Source organism: Propithecus coquereli, unplaced genomic scaffold (genome assembly GCF_000956105.1).
Source record: "Propithecus coquereli isolate 6110/MARCELLA unplaced genomic scaffold, Pcoq_1.0 Scaffold128, whole genome shotgun sequence".
Lineage (NCBI taxonomy): Eukaryota > Metazoa > Chordata > Mammalia > Primates > Indriidae > Propithecus > Propithecus coquereli.
Window position 1 is genome coordinate 868,406 of NW_012136969.1, and position 22,415 is coordinate 890,820.

The 22,415-nt window shown below is 48.3% G+C and overlaps 1 protein-coding gene across 1 annotated transcript in view; it reads right to left on the bottom strand.

Annotated features, from left to right (window-relative positions):
* The window catches only part of CORO2A (coronin, actin binding protein, 2A), a 25,329-nt gene extending 3,114 nt beyond the window's left edge, over positions 1-22,215 (bottom strand). The window contains exons 1-7 of the mRNA XM_012638309.1: positions 22,015-22,215; positions 7,506-7,622; positions 4,882-5,031; positions 3,510-3,689; positions 2,683-2,799; positions 1,423-1,527; positions 585-681 (exon numbers count right to left, since the gene is read on the bottom strand). Of these exons, the coding sequence (XP_012493763.1) occupies positions 585-681; positions 1,423-1,527; positions 2,683-2,799; positions 3,510-3,689; positions 4,882-5,031; positions 7,506-7,622; positions 22,015-22,215 (967 nt within the window). The remainder of the gene's footprint in view (positions 1-584; positions 682-1,422; positions 1,528-2,682; positions 2,800-3,509; positions 3,690-4,881; positions 5,032-7,505; positions 7,623-22,014) is intronic.
* Between the last annotated feature and the right edge of the window lie 200 nt (positions 22,216-22,415).

Genomic DNA, 22,415 nt, shown 5'->3' on the forward strand with positions numbered 1-22,415 from the left:
GTAGCTGGGACTACAGGCATGCACCACCATGCCCGGCTAATTTTTTCTATATATTTTTAGTTGTCCGATTAATTTCTTTCTATTTTTAGTAGACATGGGGTCTCGCTCTTGCTCAGGCTGGTTTCCAACTCCTGAGCTCAAATAATCCGCCCGCCTCAGCCTCCCAGAGTGCTAGGATTACAGGCGTGAGCCACCACGCCCGGCCAGCCCTTTACTTTTAATCTAGCTGTGTCTTTATGTTTAAAGTGGGTTTCCTATAGATAACACATAGTTGGGTTTTTAATCCCCAAAAGGAGGTGGGATTGCTTCCTGGAGGTCAACTCCTTCCACCTCCCTGCTATGGTAACCTTGACCTAGAGCACTTCCTCCTCTCCCTGTGCTGTGCTCTGCTTACTCTTTCAGCTCCCCAAACGTTGCCTCCTCTGGGAAGCCCTCCTGGGACTTCCTCCTTTGTGTGGCTGCATTCCTCAGGTAGCCCCCATCAAGTCAGAGTGCTGTCATGCCATCTCCCCTCCTGCCGACTCATCCCTGTCTCCCCAGCGCTGAAGCCCTGACCCCAAGTCGCCTAGGTGTCCCTCACTCACCGATCCCCTTCTGTGGGTTATAGGAGCGGTACTCAGTCAGGTAGCTCAGGTAAGGCTTGTCGGCGCTCACCTCATAGTAGCGGATGTTGCCATCTCCCTGAGGAGGTGAGATTCGGAGATTCAGAGTGAGAGCGACCCAGAGGGCCTCTGTAGCAGAGCCTGCCCTGTAGCAGAGCCTGGCCGCCACAGCATGAACGGCTGGCAACCCCGTCTCACACAAGGAAACACCAGGGGACTTGGCAAGGCAGGAAAAAGGGGTCCTCATTTGAATGCTCAGTCCGCACAACCCTGACCCAAAGCCCACCCTTGTTCCTACAAGGCAGAAGCTCTGGGAAGAGAGGCCCCAGTGTCGTTCCCATCAAGAGCTGCATACAAAGGTCAGAACTGGTGTGTCCTTGGAGTCCACCCAGTGGGTTGTACCCCTGGGGGACATTCCTGGTTGTCATAACAACTTGGGTGGACCAGGGAGAGATGCTGTTCTGGCATCTGTGGGGAGGGGCCAGGGATGCCAAATATGGCATAGACCTGTTCTGCCCCAAGTTCAACAAATGCCCCTGCTGAGAAACACTAGTGGTTCCTGCTCATCTGGACCCAGAGCTGGGGAGGGAATTCAGGGTGTCCAGCCAAAGCCCTGGCCCCAGGTGCTGCTTGGGAGCCGGGAGGTGGGAGAGGGGTGCTCTCCCACAGGGGAAGAGTGGCCAGCGACTCTTGCCTGTCTCTGCCCTGCACTCCCAATGGCCCCAGCCTGCTCTCTGGGCCACCAGTGGGGCTAGGCTAGGGATATTTCTGCCTCCTGTCTCAGGTCCTGGTGGCAACGTCCCTCCTGTGCCGTGCTGACCTTCCCCACCACGTAGAGCATGTTGGTGTCTGCGTCGTAGAAGGGAAACAGCACACCTGAGGAGCCGTCCAGGTCCTCCTCTGTGAGAGGCACAGAGAGGTCGTCCTGCAAGGGAAAGGGAGACCAGGAAGGCCTGGGGGTCACTCCTGGGGCCCTCACTGGTGCTCTCTGAGATAAGAATTCCTGCCTGGATGCTCTGGGCATGTGTATGTGTGCATGTGAAAGAGAGAAAGTCTGATCTTATCTAGATGTGTTGGGGGAAGATGTCCCTGGTTCTTGAGGTCCAATGTGTGGGCTACTCTCTGGTGGAGATCACATTTTAAAGGCACTAAAATGCCGCCCCCCCCACACTTGTTTTGTCAGCTTTCTGCCCCTAACAATCACTTTTGACACACCTGATCCTACTCCACTCCTCCACCATCCTTTTTTTTTTTTTTTTTTTTTTTGAGACAGAGTCTCGCTCTGTTGCCCGGGCTAGAGTGCCGTGGCGTCAGCCTAGCTCACAGCAACCTCACACTCCTGGGCTCAAGCGATCCTCCTGCCTCAGCCTCCCGAGTAGCTGGGACTACAGGCACACGCCACCATGCCCGGCCAATTTTTTATATATATATATGTTTTTAGTTGACCAGATAATTTCTTTCTATTTTTAGTAGAGACAGGGTCTCACTCTTGCTCAGGCTGGTCTCGAACTCCTGACCTTGAGCGATCCACCCGCCTCGGCCTCCCAGAGTGCTAGGATTACAGGCGTGAGCCACCGCGCCCGGCCCACCATCTGTTTTTTAACATTAAATTTAATAGATGAAGAGGGAGATCCAGAGACGGGAAGTGATTTGTCCGGTGTTCGAAACTTCTGCGAAGTGCTCCTTCCAAACCATACTGTGTGGCCTGCTCCCCGCCCTCAGCTGCCCACAGCAAGCTCCCCCTACCGTACCTGTTAGTAACTCATCCCAAGCCTCTGCTCCGCTGTCCCCCCCACCCAGAAGGCCATTTCCTTCTCCCTTCCTCTAGGCCTGGTCCCAGATTCAGGCCCCTCCCCTCCCCTAGCCCGAGGCCCCACCCAGGCCCTGACCCGTCTCCCTCGTGGCATGGCAAGACGCACAAGGTCTGGGCTCGCCGGATGGGTGGCTGGCCTCCCATCCCCAGCACCTGGCAGACTATGCTAAACGCGTGAGAAAGGAATGGGTGGGTGAGCGAACGCACGCATGAATGAATGACGCTGGCTCTCAGCTGCGGGGTGGGGTAGGTGCGTGTGAGACCCACCTGGTCCCACAGGGCTATCTGCCGGTTGTTCCATCGGGATGTGCCTGTGGACAGGAGCTTCTTCAGGTTCCCCAGAAACAGCACTTTGCTGGCCCGGTGCCCCTTGTAGCTGGCCTCCTGGAGGGACGTGTGCAGTAGGTGTCGGAGAGACGGGACTCCCAGGTGGCAGATGGGTTTCCGGCCTCCCTGCCTTGCTCATGCTGCTGCTCCACCTGGCAGCCTCCCTTTCTGTCCCCAACTCTGCCTGCAAAACCCTCCCAGAGACATCACTTCCCAGAGGCCCTCTTGGGTCCCTCCCATCCACATGGAATCTCTCCCCACCATTTTTGTTGAGTTATTTTTCTGAGCAGGAACAGAGGTAAACCTCTGCCCCGCTACGTGCTCTTGCTGGGAGAATATTGTGCACCCATCATAGGTGAGGCATGGGCTGGGCAGACACTGTCACCTGGGTTGTCTTACTTAATCCTCGGTGGGGAAGAACTAGTGGCCCATTGTTGCACATGAAAAAACAGAGGTTCTGAGCAGAAAGTTCTCGCCTAAGGCTACACAGTGGATAAACGGTGGCACCCTCCTCAGTTCTCCTCAGCGACAGAGCTGAGGCACACTGACGGGTCCCAGCTCTCAAGTCACTTCATCTCTCTTTGGCGTCAGTTTTCTCATCTGAAAAATGGAGATGACACATCCCACCTCCCAGCAGCGCCACGAGGACAGGTGGGGATACTACCCGTGAGGGCCTGGCCCAGATGCGGACAGCGTGACTGTGCTGTTCTCAGAAGCTGCCCCAGCCCTACTGCCTCCTGCTCCACTGCTCCCAAGCCAGCGCTGACCTGGAGGACGGTCCCTGCTCGGGGGTCGAGAATTCGAATCTTGCGGTCTTTACAAGTGGTGGCCAGCAGGCTGCCGTTGGTGTTGAAGGACATGGAGAGGATCACGTCTTGGTGACAGGTAATTGTCCTCACGGGGCTTACAATGACAGACTCCTTTGTGTCCAGGTTCCAGATCATCACCTGCATGGCAGGGAGCCAGCTCTGAGCACAGTGGCCACCCCCCGCCCCTGGTCCCCGCAGTCGCACACTGGCTGGGCCTCTGTGAAACATGGTATCCCTGGGAGGGAAGCGCAGCTGGCAGCCTGGCCAAGAAGCCTCAGGTGGGAGGATGGATCTGCCAGCTGAAGCTGCAGGTGGCAGGAGGGGAAAGCCCAGAGTCAGGATGTCTAGCAGTGAAAGGAAAACACCACCTGCCTTTGAGCAACAAAACATCCATGCTGCGAGGACCCTAGGGAACCAGCTAATCCAGGGGATTTCAAACAATTATCAGTAGCAGTTTCCACTTCACACAGATAAACAGGACTGCCATGTTCAGCTGCACAGGCTGCGCACTGCACAGCTCCAAGGTAATCCATTCCCAGAGTCTACAATGTCAATTGCGCCCCCTGGAGTTAGGTATAGAACAACTGGCACAAACACATACAGTGGCCCTGCAGAAACACTCTCCATAAACACACAAAAAGCACTTCTAATCAGAAAGGGTTGGAAGGCCCTTTTATCCATCACAGAGGGCCCTGAGGTGCCTCTGTAAACCCCTGTAGAGTTATCAAGAGCTGAAAAGCCATAGCGATGGTCCCACCAATCCTATTTGTGTACAGATTGGGAAATTGAGGCCCAGAGAAGACAAGGGATTGTCCCAGGTCATACTGCAGGTCAGAGACTGAGTCGGACTAGAATCTGAGCTCCTGTACCGTGAGTTCCAATCCACAGGGTCCACAGCCTGCCTGCTCTGTAGGCAGCTGACTTGTGTCCCCCCAAACTCACATCCACCTGTGACCATATTTGGAAATAGGGTCTTCGCAGATGAAATTGGTTAAAATGAGGTCAGGGACTAGGGTGAGCCTTACATCCGATGACAGGCATCCTCACTGGGAGAGGAGAGGACATACAGACACACAGGGAGAAGGCCGTGTGAAGACAGCAGAGACTGGAGTGACACAGCTCTAAGCCAGGATGCCTGGAGCCACCAGGAGCTGGAAGAGCCGTGGCAGGATTGTGCCCTAGAGACTTTGGAGGGAGTTGGCTCTGCCAACACCTTGATTTTAGATTTCTGGCTTCCAGAATTGCGAGAGAATAAATTTCTGTCGTCTTCAGCTCCCCAGTCTGCGGTCATTTGTTAGGGCAGCCCCAGAAAGCGAACACGCAGACTCACCTTGTAGTCGTAGCCGCAGCTGAAGAGGATGTTGGCGGCCGTGGGGTGCCACTCCACCAGGCCCACCCTGCGCGCGTGGGCCACCAGCTCCTTCCTGCAGGCTGTGAGGTTCTTTGCCAGCAGCTGCTTGGGAATGCTCCAGATCTTAACCTGGCAGGGGGACACAGCCCGGGGGACTGTTAGGCAGGGGCATCCTGGCACCTTCTCCACCCTAAGCCACAGATATGGCAGTGACCTACAGAAGGACCAGGGGAGCTCTCTCCCTGGCCACCTCTCACTCAGTGGAGGGGCAGCTAGGGGCTCTCAGAGGGACAGGGCCTTTGCCAAAGTCCTCCTGCCTGAGCAGGGGCTGGTGCTGACCAGAGATGAGCCTAAGCCTTCCAATCTGCCCTTGGGGAATCTCTGCCATGCTGAGAGCCTAAGGTGGTGGGCAGGTGGGTGGGCTGCAGGCCTGTCTTCCAGCCTAAAATATCCCCCACAGTAGGGGGGTCTACCCCTCCTTGTCTCAAAGGCCCAGCGTGGAGCCTCAAAGGCCAGGATGAAGGGTTTGTATTGCATCCTCAGGGCACTAGGGAGCAGCACCGTCTCTAGAGCAGGGCAGGGCAGGGCCAAGCTTCCTGCTTTGGAGGGGCACCTGGATGGCCTGGAAGAGGAAAGACTAAAGTCCAGGAGGCCGGGCGGGACGGGGGCATAGTCCTGTTTTTCACGGTGGAGGCCTGAGAGGAAGGGCTGGGGCTTCCTTCCCAGGTACTTTGTCTGAGGATGGAACCACTGCCACGGTAGAGAGTAAGCTCCCTGTCACGGAGGTATACAAATGGAGGTAAAGGATGATGTTACAGAGGGTGACAGAGCCCAGGATGGTGCCAACTTGATGTTCCTTATTGTCCTGCAGGGTTCTCTGGCTCCTACAGTGGTCATATGTACTGTTTCTCTTAGAGGTATACAGGTTTTTCAGGTAGATGACTTTGCTTTCAATTCAGCAAATATTTATTTCTTGGTCTTCTTGAATTTAAAACCAAGAAACCAACCCCACGAGCGTAGTGCCAGGCCCCAGACAGATCAGTGTGTGAGGGCTGTCACTGCACAGAACTGGGCCCTGGGTGGAGAACACACTCCAGGCAGGTATGTGTGGGCGGTTAGGTACCGTCCCAACACGGAAGCAGGGAAGACTGTCCACGCCCCAGGGCTAGAGAGTCAACCCTGCCCTGCAGGTCCTGGGAGCAGGGAGGCAGGGCTGAGCACTTCACAGGAACGAATTTACTCCATGAATTGATTTTGGGTGCGGCGGGCTGCAGGGAGAAAAGGCGCTGCCACTCCCAGCAATCACAGTTGTGTCCACTCCCCCTTTCCCTGTGGCATCTGGGAAGGGACTCCAGTCTTTAATAAAGACCTTGAAGGGAGCTTTCAAAGCAGGCCTGAAAGGGCAGGTATTACAAAAGTGGGGACAGTGTCAGATATGTAATATCCTGCCAAAGGCCCTACACTCACTGGAGACAGGGCCAATTTTCACCGGGCTTGACTGCCCCTTCGGTGAAATCACCTTGGCAGACACTGTCCTTTATTTCCTCAGCATATGGAAACCGCCCCAAGTGCTCTTAGAATCTTCTGCTTTCCTTTCCTGATGAACTGGTCAGTTGATCCAACAGTGAGGGTTCTGCAATACATTACATTTCCCTTTTTTGCCTTGGCCACCAGGCAGCTCTGAGCTAAACTAGTCACGCAGCTGCTGCAACCCTCCACAGCTGACGTTTCTAGTATTTCCTCACTTCTTCCATCTGTGGCTGCTGCTGCTTACGGAAGCGGCACAGCTCAGTGGAAAGAGAATGGGTTCTGGAATCAGACAGTCTGAAGCCTGGTTCTGTCTCCCATAACTGTGTAACCTTGGGCAAATTGTTGCACCTCTCTGATCCTTGGCTTCTCCTGTGGGCTTGCTGGGAAAACTGAGTGAAATGATAAGTGTAATGACATTCAGGGACACAGTGCGCTCACAAGAAATGGTAATTATGACGTTTATTCTTATTTTAGTCATCTGTGTTTTTTTGTTTTAAGCCATATCCAGCATGTTTTAGAAGTCAGTACAAAATGATTTAACACTAAACATTGTGGGGACAGGGTCTATGACCCTGTACAGGACATAAGCTCAAAAAATTTAGTGGGACTGAAGCTTTTGAGATGGTTCTAGTGTCCTTATTCATATACACCTCTCACTGTCATTCTTTTAAAGCTCATTTCCTCACTGTCTGTGAGATTAAGTGGAACGAAGTTTTCTGACCACAATAAAAATGCCCCCCTTATAGCATTTTATGGTTCCCCCAAAGGATGGGTTTTCCCACTGGACAGTGAATTTCACTGGCTCTTAATTACACAGGTGAGAGCTATTATGCCCATTTTATAGGTGGGGAAACTGAGGCCCACAGAGAGGAGAGGTGGTTCCCTAAGTCCCACAGTACCCAGAACTAACTAATGTAACCTGCCTTCCTCAAGCTAACTTAACGCCTCCCCACACAGTGACCTCTGCAATGAAAGAGTCGGGACACCAGAGCTGGGTACAGGTACCCGTCCACCCTGCCCTGCTCCAGTCCCTCTGTTCAGGAAAGGGAAGCACCTCTCGGGCTGACACTCACCGTGGCATCTTCAGAACAGGAGGCAATCTCAAAATCATCAAAAGGGTTCCACTTGACGTCTAAGACGTTCCCTCTGTGCCCGCAGACCTTTGGGTAGTGGGGGTCCAACTTTCCAGTCTGTAAAACAGTGCCCGGGAGGGTCGGGGAGAAGGCTCATTCGACTTTAGCATCTGGACAGTCAGTCAGTCAGTTAGCAATCAGTGAGCAAACAGGAAAATGTGAGGGGACAGAACTGGCCTGGTGAATCTAGGCCTGAACATTCATTCCCTGTGTGATCCTGGGGGAGTTACTTCACTTCTCTGAGCCCCAGGGTCTTGCTTGCTAAAGTGGAGGCAATCGTAGGTATTTTACAGGTTGGTATGAGGATCACCGGAGACTGAGGTGTGGACAAGGTCAGGCACAGCGCCTCGTACACGGTAGATGTTCAGTCAAAGGGCATTTCCGGCCGGGCGTGGTGGCTCATGCCTGTAAACCTTTGAGACAGAGCAAGACTTTTGTCTCAAAAAAAAAAAAAAGGCGGTGGGGGGTGTGCATTTCCCTTTATACACTGCTGGTGGGAGTGCAAAATGGCGCAACTTCTTTGAAAAACAGTCCGGCAGTTTCTCAAAAGGTTAAACACAGAGTTACCATATGATCCAGTAATTTCAATCCTAGGTTTATCCCTAAAAAAAATGAAAACAGGCCGGGTGAGCTGGCTCACACCTGTAATCCTAGCACACCGGGAGGCTGAGGCAGGAGACTTGCTTGAGCCCAGGAGTTTGAGACCAGCCTGAGCAAGAGCAAGACCCCATCTTGACAAAAAAAAAAAAAAAGAAAAATTCGCTGGGCACAGTGATGCATGACTATAATCCCAGCTACTCAGGAGGCTGAGGCAGGAGGGTCACTTGAGCCCAGGCGTTTGAGGTTGCAGTGAGCTATGATGACACCACGGCACTCTACCCCGGGCAACAGAGTGAGACCCTGTCTCAAAAAAAAAAAAGAAAAGAAAAATGAAAACATAGGTCTACAAAAAGCTTGTTCATCAATGTTCACAACAGTATTATTCATAATGCCAAAAAGTGGAAACGACCCAAATGCCCATCAGGTGATAAATGGAAATAAAAAATGTATAGTCATACAATTATCATTCAGCCAAAAAAAGGAATGAAGTACTAACACATGCTACAGTATGGATGAACCTCAAAAACATTATGCTAAATGAAAGAAGGCAGACGCAAAAGGCCACATATTGTATGATTGCACTTGAAGTACCAGATGTGGTTTCATTGCTTGAGCAAATTAACACATCCCCTGGTACCTGGTAGGTAGAACCTAACTAATGCATATGAAAAATCCAGAACAGGTAAATTCCTGGAGACAGAAAGCAGATGAGGGATGCCCAGGGCTGAGGAGGGGGCAATCAGGAGCACCTGCTAATGGGTGTGGGGTTTCTTTTTGGAGGGATAAAATTATTTTGAAATCGAGTAGTGGTGACAGTTTCATAACCCTGGGAATATACTAAGATCCGCACCAAACATGGTGAATTTTATGGTGTGTGTATTACATCCCAATTAAAAATATAGGGCATTTCTCTCACTTTCCTTGCTTCCTACTGAGAATCCTGTATAGGTGCTGGGAGGGAAATACCGGCCCTGCAGCCTATGCCATGCAGCCCTGAAGCTATTTCTAACTCCACCGACAGATTTGGATTTCCAAGTTCAGTTACAGAAATTTGGACTGGTGGTGACCAACCTATTCATTTTGCACATCACACTACACCGCGCTAGCCGATCAGGGCCTGGTCGCCAGGCCCTCTGCCTGCCAATGTAGCCATCACCCACAGCCATCATCTGGTCTCAAGTTCTTGAGCCCACCCACCAGAATGCTCCCCTCACTGTTTTTACATCTAAGTGGAAGAGACAGCTGAGAAGAAAAGTGGCCATCATGCATCCATTCACCAAATATTCATGGGTACCCAGGGAACAGGCACTGTTCGAGGGGCTGGATGCAAGGTCAACACACAGCACAGTCCTGGACTTCGCAGAATCAATAGTCTCAGGATTTTTTACAAAGGAACTTTCAAGAACAGGGTAGACTCAGGGAACACCCAGCCTCCTCTCCTTCCCTCACCTCGCCAACTCTGCAGAGGCCACTGCGCTCTGGTGTGACACCCCTGAGACCGTCCGTAATCGAAACTGAGCAAAGGCGCAGTGGTGGTCCCTAAGCTTGCTTCATAAGGCTGCGAAGCAGGCAGCTGCCACGAGAATGGACACAGGGCTTCCCGGTCACCTCTGGCAAACCAGGAAATGCGGACACCCTGAGCCTGCATTTTAGTAGCTCTAAAAACAGGAGGGGGTCCTGGGCTCCCCTCTGGAAATAGTCTGCTCACTCCTGCTCTCTCCCCTCAGGAAAAAGCTGTTAGACACATTAGACGCCTCGCCCTGGACCGGGTCCCACACTGCAGGGGAGAATGCTATTAAGGATGTTATTTAACAAATTCGAACAGCGGTAGATTAGAGGAAAGCACTGTTGCAATGTTAAACTTACTGAAGTTGATAATATACTGTGGTTACGTAAGAGAATGTTCGTATTTTTAGGAAACATTGAAGTATTTAGGGATAATGGGCGAAGCTGTATGTAACTTACCCTCAAATGGTTCAGGAAAAATTATACACACACCTACACATTCAGAGAGAGAGAGAGAACAACAAAAAAGGAAAGAATGTGGACTGGCAACATTTGTTAACGAAATGAGAGGAGGTAGGTGATAGTTCCATGGTTTTCAAATGGTCGGCCTCCACCACAGCTGAAAGAAATGGGGCCCTGGGAGGGAGGAGAGGTGCATCTCCCTGTCCCCTGTCCCAGCAGGGCAGCACCTGGAGCCAGGGCCTGGGAGGGAGGACACTGGGCCGTGGCTCCGGTCCCCATGGGACCATCGCTCCAGCCACTGACCTTGCCTGGCCTCGAGGACGTTCTATCCATTCTTCTCACCAGGAGCTTTTGAAAATTAAAATCTGAGCATGCTGTGCACCTGCTCAAATTTTGCAAGCCTCTTTTTCTTCACTGTCAAATGTAAGTCATAATCTCTTCCTCGCAGGGCTGCTGTGAGGGCTAAATGAGATGTTATGCATGAAGAGCCCAAGAGCGAGGCGCTACAGTGAGTGCCCAATAACCGTAGCTGTTGTTATCGTATGTGTACATATGGGGGTGTACACACACGTATACTCGTCTATCAAAACTGAGAAAAAACTGGGAGGAAATGCATCAAAATGTTAATTGTGGTTATATTTAGATGGTGGGATGAATGGGTGGTTTTTGTCATCTTCTTTGTCTTTTTTTAGCTATGTAAATTTTGCGATTAAAAAAAGGCGTTTAAGAACAAAACCAGAGATTTTCTCAAAAGAAGGGTCCTTCCAGGATCAGACAAAAATTACTTATAAAACGGCAGAGCTTAAAGGCTCTGAGACCAGGAAGCGTGATAGCTGAGGTCTCCTAGCCTGTCCCGTGGCAGGCATCACCGATGGGCCCCAGCACCCTCTCACTGACCCAGGCCTCTGGCCCCTCCAGTGTGACCCCGGTGGTGACTTACCAGCTCCAAGGGAGCGCCAGCCCTCTCTGTGAGTCAGTGTCCCGGCCCCTTCCTGCACACAGCCTTTCCCTTCTCTGGGCTCATTCCGGGGTCAAAGGGCACGAGAGTCTCTTGCCCCAGACTGCCTTTATCTCTACCCTCTGGCGCAGGGCCATGCCCCGGTTTCTCCGCTGCAGGAGGAGCTGACTGCCAGGAGGCAGACAGCCCAGGAGCCCCATTCAGACCCAGCATCCTGCCTCACTTGCCCTGCGGAGCCACGGACTCAGGGAAGGTGCCTGGGGCCAGCTCCCCTCTCAGCCCTGTCCAAGCAGAGGTCCCAGTCCTAGACAGCTTCTCTTCCTTCTCAGTGGACAAGGGACAACTGCCCCTCACCCCAGGCCGGCAGACTGTTCTCATCTGCAAAGATTCTATGCTGAGGACAGCAGGGCATTAGCAGACATCAGCCAGTCTGGTGGGCTATTGACTGAGCTGCTAAAAGCCTGTCGGGGACATTTATCATCAGGAGACCCTTTCCACCTTTCTGCCCATTAGGCCCGCGCTCAGCCAGAGCCAGGCCTCTGATTTATGGGGAATACAAGCTCTAAACCAGGGGCCGCACACCTGCTCCCCTCGCAGACTCCAGAGAACCCTGGCTTGGGCTGCTCAGCCTGGAGAGGCACAAATTCCAAGTCCCCATGGGGCTGCCTGGGGCAGATGGAGTAGACAGGACAGCAGGACGCCAAGGGCAGAGCCAGGCGGGTGGGGGCTGGGATGGGAGAGGCTGTGAGGCCACTGCCACGACCCTCAGCACTCCAGCGCTGTTCCTGCAACAGAGTCACGGTCATGGCCTCAGATGAGCCTCCCGGCAGCACAGGGTGGAGGCTGGGAGGCAGGGGAGGCGGGACGGGCAGGCTTACTCTGGCTTACAGGGGTGGAATCCCTGCCACACCCCTTACTATTGTGCAGTCTCGGGCAAGCAACCTCAGTTCTCTATGCCTCAGTTTCCTCATCTATGGAATGGCAACAGTAGTAGGACTCGTTCGCAGGGTGGGTGTGAAGATTAGCCGAGTTAACACACGTAAAGTGCTTAAGACAGTGTCTGGCACATGGTAAGAGCTCGGTAGATGAGCCAGTAAAAGTTCATCGCAGCTAGTCACGATTACCCAGTGTTCATTGTTGCTCAGTACGTTCAGGGGCCAGGGGATATACTCAGTGGCAGGCCACACTGTTCTGCCGGGGCACTCCCATCGCCTCCTACCAATCTGACGGACAGGCTGCTCCAGGGGTGCCGTCAGCGAGTAAACTGATGGCTTGATTGTATTCCAACTGGTGAACTCCAGCAGGGCATCAGCCCCGTTCCCACATCTATAAGAAATAGGTTTTTAAATGTTTTTCTTTAGGAATCACAATTTAGGGAGTTGTATATGTGCCAGGCCCAGTGCTAGGTGCTTTGCTCATATTATTTGATTTTCCTTCCAACCACCCTAGGAAGTGGTGCGAGAATCCCCATTTACAAGTGCAGAGGCTGGGCATAAGGAGGGCTGCCAATCATGTGATAAGGATGACAGAGCCAGTCCATGGCAGAGCCAGGAGAACAGGGAATGTTTCCTCCTACGGCCTGGTCTGCCTCTTGCTGTATCATCAACATCACACGGGCCTTTCGTCGAGGACCTACTATGTGCCAGACCGCACAGGGCATGCAGGTGGTAGCAGGGATGGGGTACTCACGGTCTCTGCCCTACAGGAGCCACCTGCCTTAGGGAGAAGATAAGATGTAATGTTCTCAGGGCTCAGAGAGAGAGGCACACAAAGGGCCTGGGGGATGAGTCAGAGAAGGCTTCCTGGAGGAGGAGGCCTTTGAATCGGGCCTTAAACAGAAGGAGACTTTGACTAGGCCAGGTGGAGGGAGGCATTTCATATCAGAAAGGCAGGGCCACAGGTAGGTTTAAGTGGGGAGGATGCTGAAGCAGCCAATGGGGAAGGTAGGCTGGAGGATGGGAGTGGAGAGGACACAGGGCAAGTGGGGTGAGGCTGTGGGCATGGAGTCCACTCACCCTGCCCAGGGCTTAGGGCTGGACCCTACGGAGAGATAGGCAAATGGACCGATGAGCCATGTCCTAACTGGAGGGGGAGAGATGTGGGGCCAGGGGGCTGCCCAGAGGAGGCGGGGGTGAGCAAAGGGAGACATGAGTGGAATGCTCCTCGACCCTGGGAATGCACAGGCTTCCAAAATGCACAGCACATTCCCATAAAGATTTAGGGCAGAGTGCCATTCATCACTCCTCCCCTTATGAGTACACAGCTGAACACCTGGAGGGTTTACTATAGAATCCAACACCTACGGCTGAAAGTGGTGAATCACAGAGGTTACCTGGTAACGGACGGCAGTTGGTCACCTCTGGGAATGGGGAGCTCACTTCCTCTCAAGGTGGTTTATTCTACTTTCAGACCTTGTTAATTCTGAGGAAACACTTCTTAGTTCGAGCCCAGTGTGGCCTCCCTGTGGCCTCTCTCACTCTACTCGCTCCCTGCTTCTGGTCCCAGCTCTGTCCTTTGGGGACCCAGAGACACATCTGACCTCTCTGTCCTGGGTCAGCTCCTTGGATGTTTGAAGGCAGAGGACCCATTCCTTTGGTATGTTATTTTCCAGGTTGAACGAACCCCTAGAATTGGAAGAGACTCCCAAAAAACCAGACTAGCCCACACCCTGCATTTCTAGAAGGAGAATTTGTGTGGACGGAACAGGCATGTGCTATGGAAGGCCCTGAGGTTCAAAACGTGTCGGCTATCCCGGCAATGGGGGCTTTGAGGAGGAAGGTGGGACTTTATCTGCGGGCAGTGGGGAGTCCTGGGAGGTGTCTGAGCAGGGGAGTGACATGGCCAGATACAGGCTTGAGAAGGGCCAGTCTGGCCTTTAGGAGCACAGTAGTGAGGCGCCCCCCGCTTCCCCTGGGCACCTGGAGGCCGTGGTGCCCGTTCAGCCCCTCAGGCCCACACCCCCTCTGGCCTGGTCCACTCCCAGCGATGTTCCAGGGCCACCCCCAGGGGCTCTGCCTGCCCTTGCCTTCACTCCACCCCTCCCTCCCCACCTCGCTGCAAAGTCCACTCTCTTCTCCCAACCCCACCCCACCCCACCGCCCGGGGTGGCTCTGCAGCAAGCTGGGCCCCTGTCCAGCTTCCTCTCCTACCTCCCCCTGCTGCCTTTGTTCCCTGAGCACAGCCCTGGGTGGCCAAGGCTGCAGGCGCAGGTTGTGAAACTCACTTCCAGCCTCCCTCCAACCAGCTCACCCTGGGTCACAAAGGCAAGAGGGAGGCACCCTGACTGTGGTGTCACTCCCTTTGGGACACCTGACACTGTCCTCCAAAGCCCGACCCCTCTGAGACTAACTTCCTGGACTCTGTGGGAAGGCCAGACATCGTCCAACCCCATCGTTCTTTATACACTTCATTAAGTAATTAGCTAGCTCATCCCTTCCTTCGCTGATACTTCTCTGTGCCTGGCAGCGTAATCCCCAGTAACCAACAAGAAGCCGATGCAAATCAGAGCCAAACCTCAGAGAGTGAGGCCCCAAGGCCACATCGGGGTCTGGGCTCCCATTGGGGTCCTCGCCCTGCTGCTCAGGGTCCTTTGGGAAGTCAGCTCCCCTAGCCTCAGTAGCCTCAGCTGTACAATGGGGCAATACTCCCTACAGAAGGGGCTAATGTATGTAAGACATCAGCGTATGATAAAGGGCGCCCGCAGGCCTATCTGCACTGGTAAGCAGGATGGCGCAATGCCAGCAGGTGTGTCCATTCCCCTCGCTCAACCTCTCACACCTGTGCAATAACATGGGCTGTGGTTACTTAAGAAACATATCAATCAAGTGCAATACGTGGACCTTGTCTGGACCTTGAGTCAAACAAACCACACACAGAGGCACGTACGAGACAACCAGGAATTTTTAACACGAATTAGAAATCAGATGACACAAGGAGCTATTATTAATGTGGTGACTCTGGCATTGTGGTTATGTCAGAAAAGGTCCCTGTGATTTAGAATTGTACACTGAAGTGTGTGGGAGTAAAATGACGAAATGTCCAGATTTTGTTTTAAAATACTTTAGGGCAGGCTAGGTGTAGCGGCTCACACCTGTAATCCCAGCACTTTGGGAGGCTGAGATGAGAGGATTGCTTCAGCCCAGGAGTTGCAGACCAGCCTGAGCAACACAGTGAGACCTCGTCTCTACCAAAAATTAAAAAATTAGCTGGGCGTGGTGGCATGCACCTGCAGTCCCACCTACTTGGGAGGCTGAGGCCAGAAGACTGCTTGACCCCATGAGTTCCAGGCTGCAGTGAGCTACGATCAAGCCACTGAACTCCAGCCTGGGTGACAGGGTAAGACCCTGTCTCAAAAATAAAAAGAAAAGAAAAGAAAAGAAAAAAGAAAGAGGAAAGAAAGAAAGAAAGAAAGAAAGAAAGCAAGAAAGAAAGAAAGAAAGAGAGAGAGAGAGAGAGAAAGAAAGAAAGAGAGAGAGAAAGAAAGAAAGAAGGAAAGAAAAAAAGAAAATACTTTAGGGACAAGAAGGGATGGATGAAGCGAGAGGGCAAATTCTTGATAATTAGAGAATCTGAGTATAGAAGAGTTCACTACATTGTTTTCATCTACTTTTCTGTTTGGGATTATTTTTCATAATTGTAAAACTGAACTGGATTAGAGTCTTACTACTGAAAAATGCAGTTTGCAAACCAGAAACTTCGGCACCACCTGGGAGTAGGGACGTCACACTTAGCAAAATAAAAATGCAGGATGCTCAGTTAAATTCAAATTTCAGATAAACAACAAATAATTTTTTAGCATAAGTAGTTCCTATGTAATATTTTACTTACACTAAAAAATTATTCATAAAAAGAGTTTGACAGTTTCTTATAAAACTAAACATGCAACCATCTCATGACCCAGCAATTACACTCCTGGGCATTTATACCAGAGAAATGGAGACTTATTTTCGTTCACCCAAATACCTGTACAGAAATGTTTATAGCAGCTTTAATCGTAATGGCTCCAAACACAAAACAACCCGATGACGCTCAGAGGGTGAATGGTTACACAAACTGTGGTGCATGCATACCACGGAATACCGCAATGGAAAGGAACACACCATCGCTACACGCAACGACCCGGATGAATCTCCAGAGAATTACGTAGAGTGAGAAAAGTCAAGCCCAAAAGGTTACATACTGTACAATTCCATTTATACAACATTCATAAAATGGCAAAAGTATACAAGCAGAGCAGATTAGTGGTTGTTGGGGGTTAAGGGGGGAGTGGGGGTGCAGGGAAGTGACTCTTGACTGTATCGATGTCAATAGCCTGGTTGTGATATAGTCGCTATATGTGCCCTATAGTCCTCCTGTAAGATGTCACGGTCAGGGGAAACTGGATAACGGGTAAATGGGTACACAGAATCTTGCTGTATTATTTCTTACAACTGCTTGTGAATCTACCATTATCTCAAACAGTTTAATTAAAAAGCAAAAAAGCAAAAAGAGTATTTGTTGTTTATCTGAAATTCAAATTTAACTGGGCAGCCTGTATTTTATCTGACAGCTCTGGGAGCTTGTTGGAAATGCAGACTCTCTAGCCACACTTCAGACCCACTGAGTCAGCATCTGCGTTATAACACTAAAGTAACATTAAAGTGAGAGCAGCTCTGCTTAGTGGCTCCCAGCTCTTGTTGTGCCTGGATTCCTAGCAGTCTGTGACAGTAGCGATTAACATGTATCGTTGAGCTATTTATGATATTTCAAAAAGGATCAAGCAGTGTAGGACTCCAGTGCCTTCCCACTGGACTCAGAATAGAGCCCAGACTCTTGCCTTGGCTTAGACCTTCGCAGTCCTAAACCCTACTCTTCAATCTAACCTTACCTCCCACCACTCTTGCCATGCACAAACATGCCCAAACCATTCCTGCCTCAGGGCCTTTGCACTGGATATTTGTGCTGCTGGAACACACTCCCTTTAGAGTTTCAAGTGGCTTTCTGTTCAAAGGTCACCTCCCCAGAAAAGCCTTCCTGGATCATCCTGTCTAAAATAGGTCCCCTCTCCCCACCCAGGTCACAATCACGTCAAATCCATTTATTTTCTTTATATCGGTCGTTAGTACCTATTTACACTGAGCACTTCATGTGAGTTGGAAACTGTTTAAGTAATAAATGTCAGAAAAATCAATTAATTAATTGTCGAATTAATGAAGAATGCAGTTGGTTTGGTGGACAGAATCTCTTATAAGCATCCAGAGCTTAGAAAAAACAAGTAACCAAGTAAGCCATCTCTAGGGGTCCTCCCAGTTATTAATAATAATATAATAATTATAATATGAACTTCAAGTCTTTCTGTAAATCCCATTTTGCACTTGTTCCTCCCTAGCTAGAAATATTTGTCTCTCTCTAGAGTACAGTTCACACGTCTCATGCCAGCATTCAAGGCCCTTCTTACCTGGCCCAGTCCACCTCCCCAGGGTACTTCCTTCCTCTCCTTCACAGATTGTTGATTTGCTCTCTGCATTGCTCCCTGAACATTCCAGAACAGTCCCACCTCCATGCCTTTGCTTGGGCCACTCCCTTTGCCATTACACAAATGGCATTTGCATATTTATTTATTTGGATGAAGAACCATTAGGTAATTTGCTGTTGATGAAAATTTATGAGCACCAATTATACATCCACAATGCAATATATGGGTAAACAAAGTACTGATTCTCTCCCATTAGGAGGTACTAGCAGAAGAACACAAATGACTCTAATTCAAAGTAGTCAGGATGTCGTGTCCTAAGGAAAAAAATATGCTGTGGAATATGCCCTAAGAAAGGAGAATGCTTCTCAGGAGACTAGGTACCTGAGAATTTAAAAAATGGAGAATGCTGTGGAAATGTGGGGGAGGAAAATATGTATGTTCTATCCACGAATATAGTACATATTTCTATTACTTAGGTCATCTTTAATATTAGTCTTTCAATAATGCTCTATATTTTTCTCCTTTTACGTGTTGCTTTTTTATTTCTAGGTATCCAATCTGCTTTTATTCTTCGCAAGTGTTTAATTATATTTTCTAAATGTTCCTGGTATGTAAAATGCAATTTATTTTTGTATTCTGATTTTTGCACCCAGCTATCTTCCAAACATTCTTATTTTTCTAATGATGTGACTACATGTTCTTTTGGATTTCTATGTAGACAATCACATATGTAAATAATAGCAGTTTTATTTCTTCCATTTCCATCCTAACACCTTTAACTTATTTTTCAAGTCTTCCTGTGCAGGCCATGGCCTTTTAATCTTATTCCTGATTTTAAAGGCATGCTTCCAACATTTCTCCTTCATGAATGATGTTTTCACTATTTAACAGAGAGATCAAAGTTAATAGTCAAGGGACAAACTGACATTGCATGTCCTATGATATAATGACCTAAGAAGTATATACCACCATTCATGTAATATTCTTGCCAAAAATACACAAATGAGTCTAATCACGAGGAAACGATTTGATAAATCCAAATTTAGAAACATTCTTCCAGTTATTAATAATAATATAATAATTATAATTATATTCTACAAAACAACTGGCTTTTGTTCCTTAAAAATGTTAATAACACAAAATAAAGAAGACTAAGAGATATGACAACTAAATGCAATGTGTGGTCCTGAAATGGATTCTAGATCAGAAAAAAAAATTTCTATTATAAAGGACATTATTTATTGGGACAATTGGTGTAATTTGAATTTGGGTTGTACATTATAATTAGCATGGTATTAATGTTAAATTTCCAGAATGTGGTTATATAAGAGAATGTCTTGTTCTTAGAAAATACAGACTGAAGCACAGTATTTAGGGGTGAAGGGTCATATCTATAACTTCTCTCTGCTTCGAAACACATATACACAGCGATAAAATGCAAATCTAGTAAAATATTACTAACTGGTGAAGGATAATCAGTTCATTTAAGTATCTTTGCAAATTTTGTAGGGTTGAAATTGTTTCAAAATAAAAAGTTTTAAAATGCTGTTTGCTGTAAATTAGTGAAGCTTCCTTCTATCCCTAGTTTGCTGAGATTTTTCTCATGGATGGGTAGTGAGCTTTATCAAATGCTCTTTCTGTATCTATGGACATGACCATAGATGGTTTTTCTTCTTTCACTCATTTGTGTGATGATTGAGCTTTATTGATTTACTAATATTAAACCGCCTTTAGTTCCTGGAATAAAGCCAACTTTGTCAAAATGTATCTTTTCTTATTCACTATTAGACTCTCTTTGCTAGTAATTTTGCATTCATCTTCATGAGTGAGACTGTTCTATATTTTTTCTTTCTTGTTCTGTCCTTGACTAGTTTTGGTATTGAGGTTGCACTGGTCTCACAGAACAAGGGAGGGAAGTCTTTTTTTCCTATTCTTGGAAGAGTGTGTAAAAGGTTAGAAGACTCTGTTCCTTAAAAGTTTTGTAGGACTTACCTGTAAAACCATCTAGGCCTGGAGTCTTTCTTATGTGTATGTATATTTAAAATATAACAAACATGCAATAAAGTGCAAAGTATGTAAATTATCAGCTTAATTCATTGTTGGAAAATAAATTACCCACGATTGCTACACTACCAGGCTGAGACACGAACCATTACCAGCACATGGGAGGCGCCCCATGAGATACTTTCTAATCAAAACCCTCGCCCTCCCCTAAGGGTAACTATTATCCTGAGTTTCCTGGCACTCTCTTCTTTGCTTTTCTTTAAAATTTTACTACTTAATTATGCAACCATTAAAGTAGAGTTTAATGTAGCCCGTTTTTTATTTTAGGTAAAATGAATGATACAGTTTATAATTTCTTCAGCTTATTTCACTCAACATTATCTTTATGATTCAACCATATTGTTGTATGTATATACACTTTGTTTCTTTTCATGGTTGTATATATTCAATAGAATATATATAATTTATTTGTGACACTCTTGGACATATGGGTTTTTCCGGTTTTGCAATAGTATGAACAATGCTCCTATGCATATTCTCATACTTCGGTGCACATAAGCACACGATTCTGCATGGCATAGGAGTGGAATTGCTGGGTCATAGGTATGTGTATTTTCCTCCTTTTTCCAAAACAGGCGTGTCAGTTTCCACTCCCATCGGAAGGGTCTGATAGTTTGCATGGCTGCATGTCCTTGCCATCATTTACTACCGTCAGACATTCCCATTTTTTGATGATCTGTTGTTTGATGATCTGTTTGATTTCACTGGTTTACTAATGAAGTTGAGTACTTTCTCAAATGTTTATCAGCCATTTGGATTTTCTCTGCTATGAAGAGCTAGTTTAGTTTTTTGGTCCATTTTATACATTCAAGAAATGAATCTTTTGTCAAGTCTATTATATCCTTTCCCACTCTATAGCTTGCCTTTTCCTTCTGCTATTTTCTTTAAGGAAATTTCTATTGCTCAATTTTTAACGTAGTTACAAGATTACTCACGATTTCTATTTCTACTTGAATCAGTATTGACAAGTTATATTTTTAAAGGGATTTCCCCATATTGTCAACATTTTCAAATTTATCGGCATACAATTGCTCATAACAGTGAATTACGAGATTTTAAAGCTCTGCGGCTATATTGTCTTTCTTGTTCCTGATGTCATTTGTTCCTTCTCTCTTTTATTCTTGACCAGTCTCTCCAGGGCCTTGTCTATCAGTCTTTTCTAAGACCCAAATTTTGGCTTTTTTGATCTTTTCTAATGTATCTTTATATCCTCTTTCATTGATTTCTGCTTTTTATTATCTTCTTCCTCAAACTTTCTTTGGATTTACTCTGTTCTTTTTATAACTCCTTAGGTTAAATATTTAGCCACGAATTTTCAGCCTTTCTTTTCTTCTAATATAAGCATTAGTGCTGTACATTTCCCTTGAAGTACTACTTTCTCATAAATTTTGGATGTGTTTCATTATCATTTACTTTCAAGTATTAATATTTTCAAATTTCTAGTTAGATTTCATCTTTGACCAATCAGTTATTTAGAAATATGTTTTAAAATTTCCAAATGGATGGGAATTTAACATTTATCTTTTGTTATTAATTTCTAACTCAATTGTATTATGATCAAAAAGCCTGGTCTGTGAGATTCTAACCTATATTTATGATTTTAACTTCAAAAGTCCTCTGGAGGTCTAAGTCTGCTATTTGTTGTTTCAACTGACTCTTACTCATGGCGGTGTATGAGCTTGGTGATCTTTGAGAAGTCACACTTCCCTGACCCTAATCTGTGGGCGTCCTGTCCACACTGCTTTCCTATGGAGAGCCTTCTTATCTGCTTCTGCTATGAACCAGGGGCACTGCCAACCCAGGGTCTGCCCCTTCAGGTGTTCTGCCTTAAGGCAGAGACTCAGGGTTGATATTCTGAAAAGATCTGCTGCTAGGTTGATCTATATGAAACTGTCTCTTTCTGAGGGCCTAAAACCATATGGACAATTGTATATGGTCCACCCTATACTCTAACATTTGCCCCAGGACAATCCTGTTCTCCTGTTTGCTTACTGCTTACCTCTCCTGGCTAGTTTTGGCTCAATGTCCCTTTGTCTTTTGTTTTGGGTGGGGGAGGTGGCTTTGGAGATTTCCCCAATTTGCTATGAGCCCAGCAAAGCGTTAGAAATTATATTTCACTCAGGAGTGAATTAATTTGCAGAATTATTTTGCAGAGAGGAGTGGAGGTGTTGGAGTATCTAGGCCAACCTCCAGAGGCTAAAATCCCAGGTTAGGTATATTTTTCCCAGGTAGGAAACCAAAGCGCAAAGAAGTGAAATGACTTACCCAAGGTCACACAGCTAGTAATCGGCAGGGCTGGACTTGAATCACACAGGGCACTAGAAACTCAGGTCTTTATACTTTCTGTCTGTCCTGTGCTGCCTCTAGAGAGCTGTTTGGGCCTGGGGGTGACCAGGGGTCCTTACCTGGTGCAGGGGGATGACGAGGAAGGCCCCCCCGCCAGCACACTCAGTCACGACTGCAATGAAGCGGGGGTTCACGGCACAGAAGTGGTTGTCGTGAACGCTGCGGGTGATGGGCACCGAGTCGTAGCAGTTCTCCTTGCTGGCTGGTTTGCCAAAGACGTGGCGGAACTTGGAGCTCCGGTACTGGGGGTGCCATGACATCTGCGGGAGACAGGCAGGACACAAGGTGTGAGGCTCACTGCCCTGATCTTGAGACACACGGAGATCCCAGCTTGAGAGCCCAGAAGAGGGCACAAGCAGGACAGCCGTCCGCTCCACACGGACAGTGAGTGCAATGAAGGGCGACCGAGTGAACAGCTATAATTGTGGCTATTTCTACAGACCCAGTGAGGCAAGGTGGG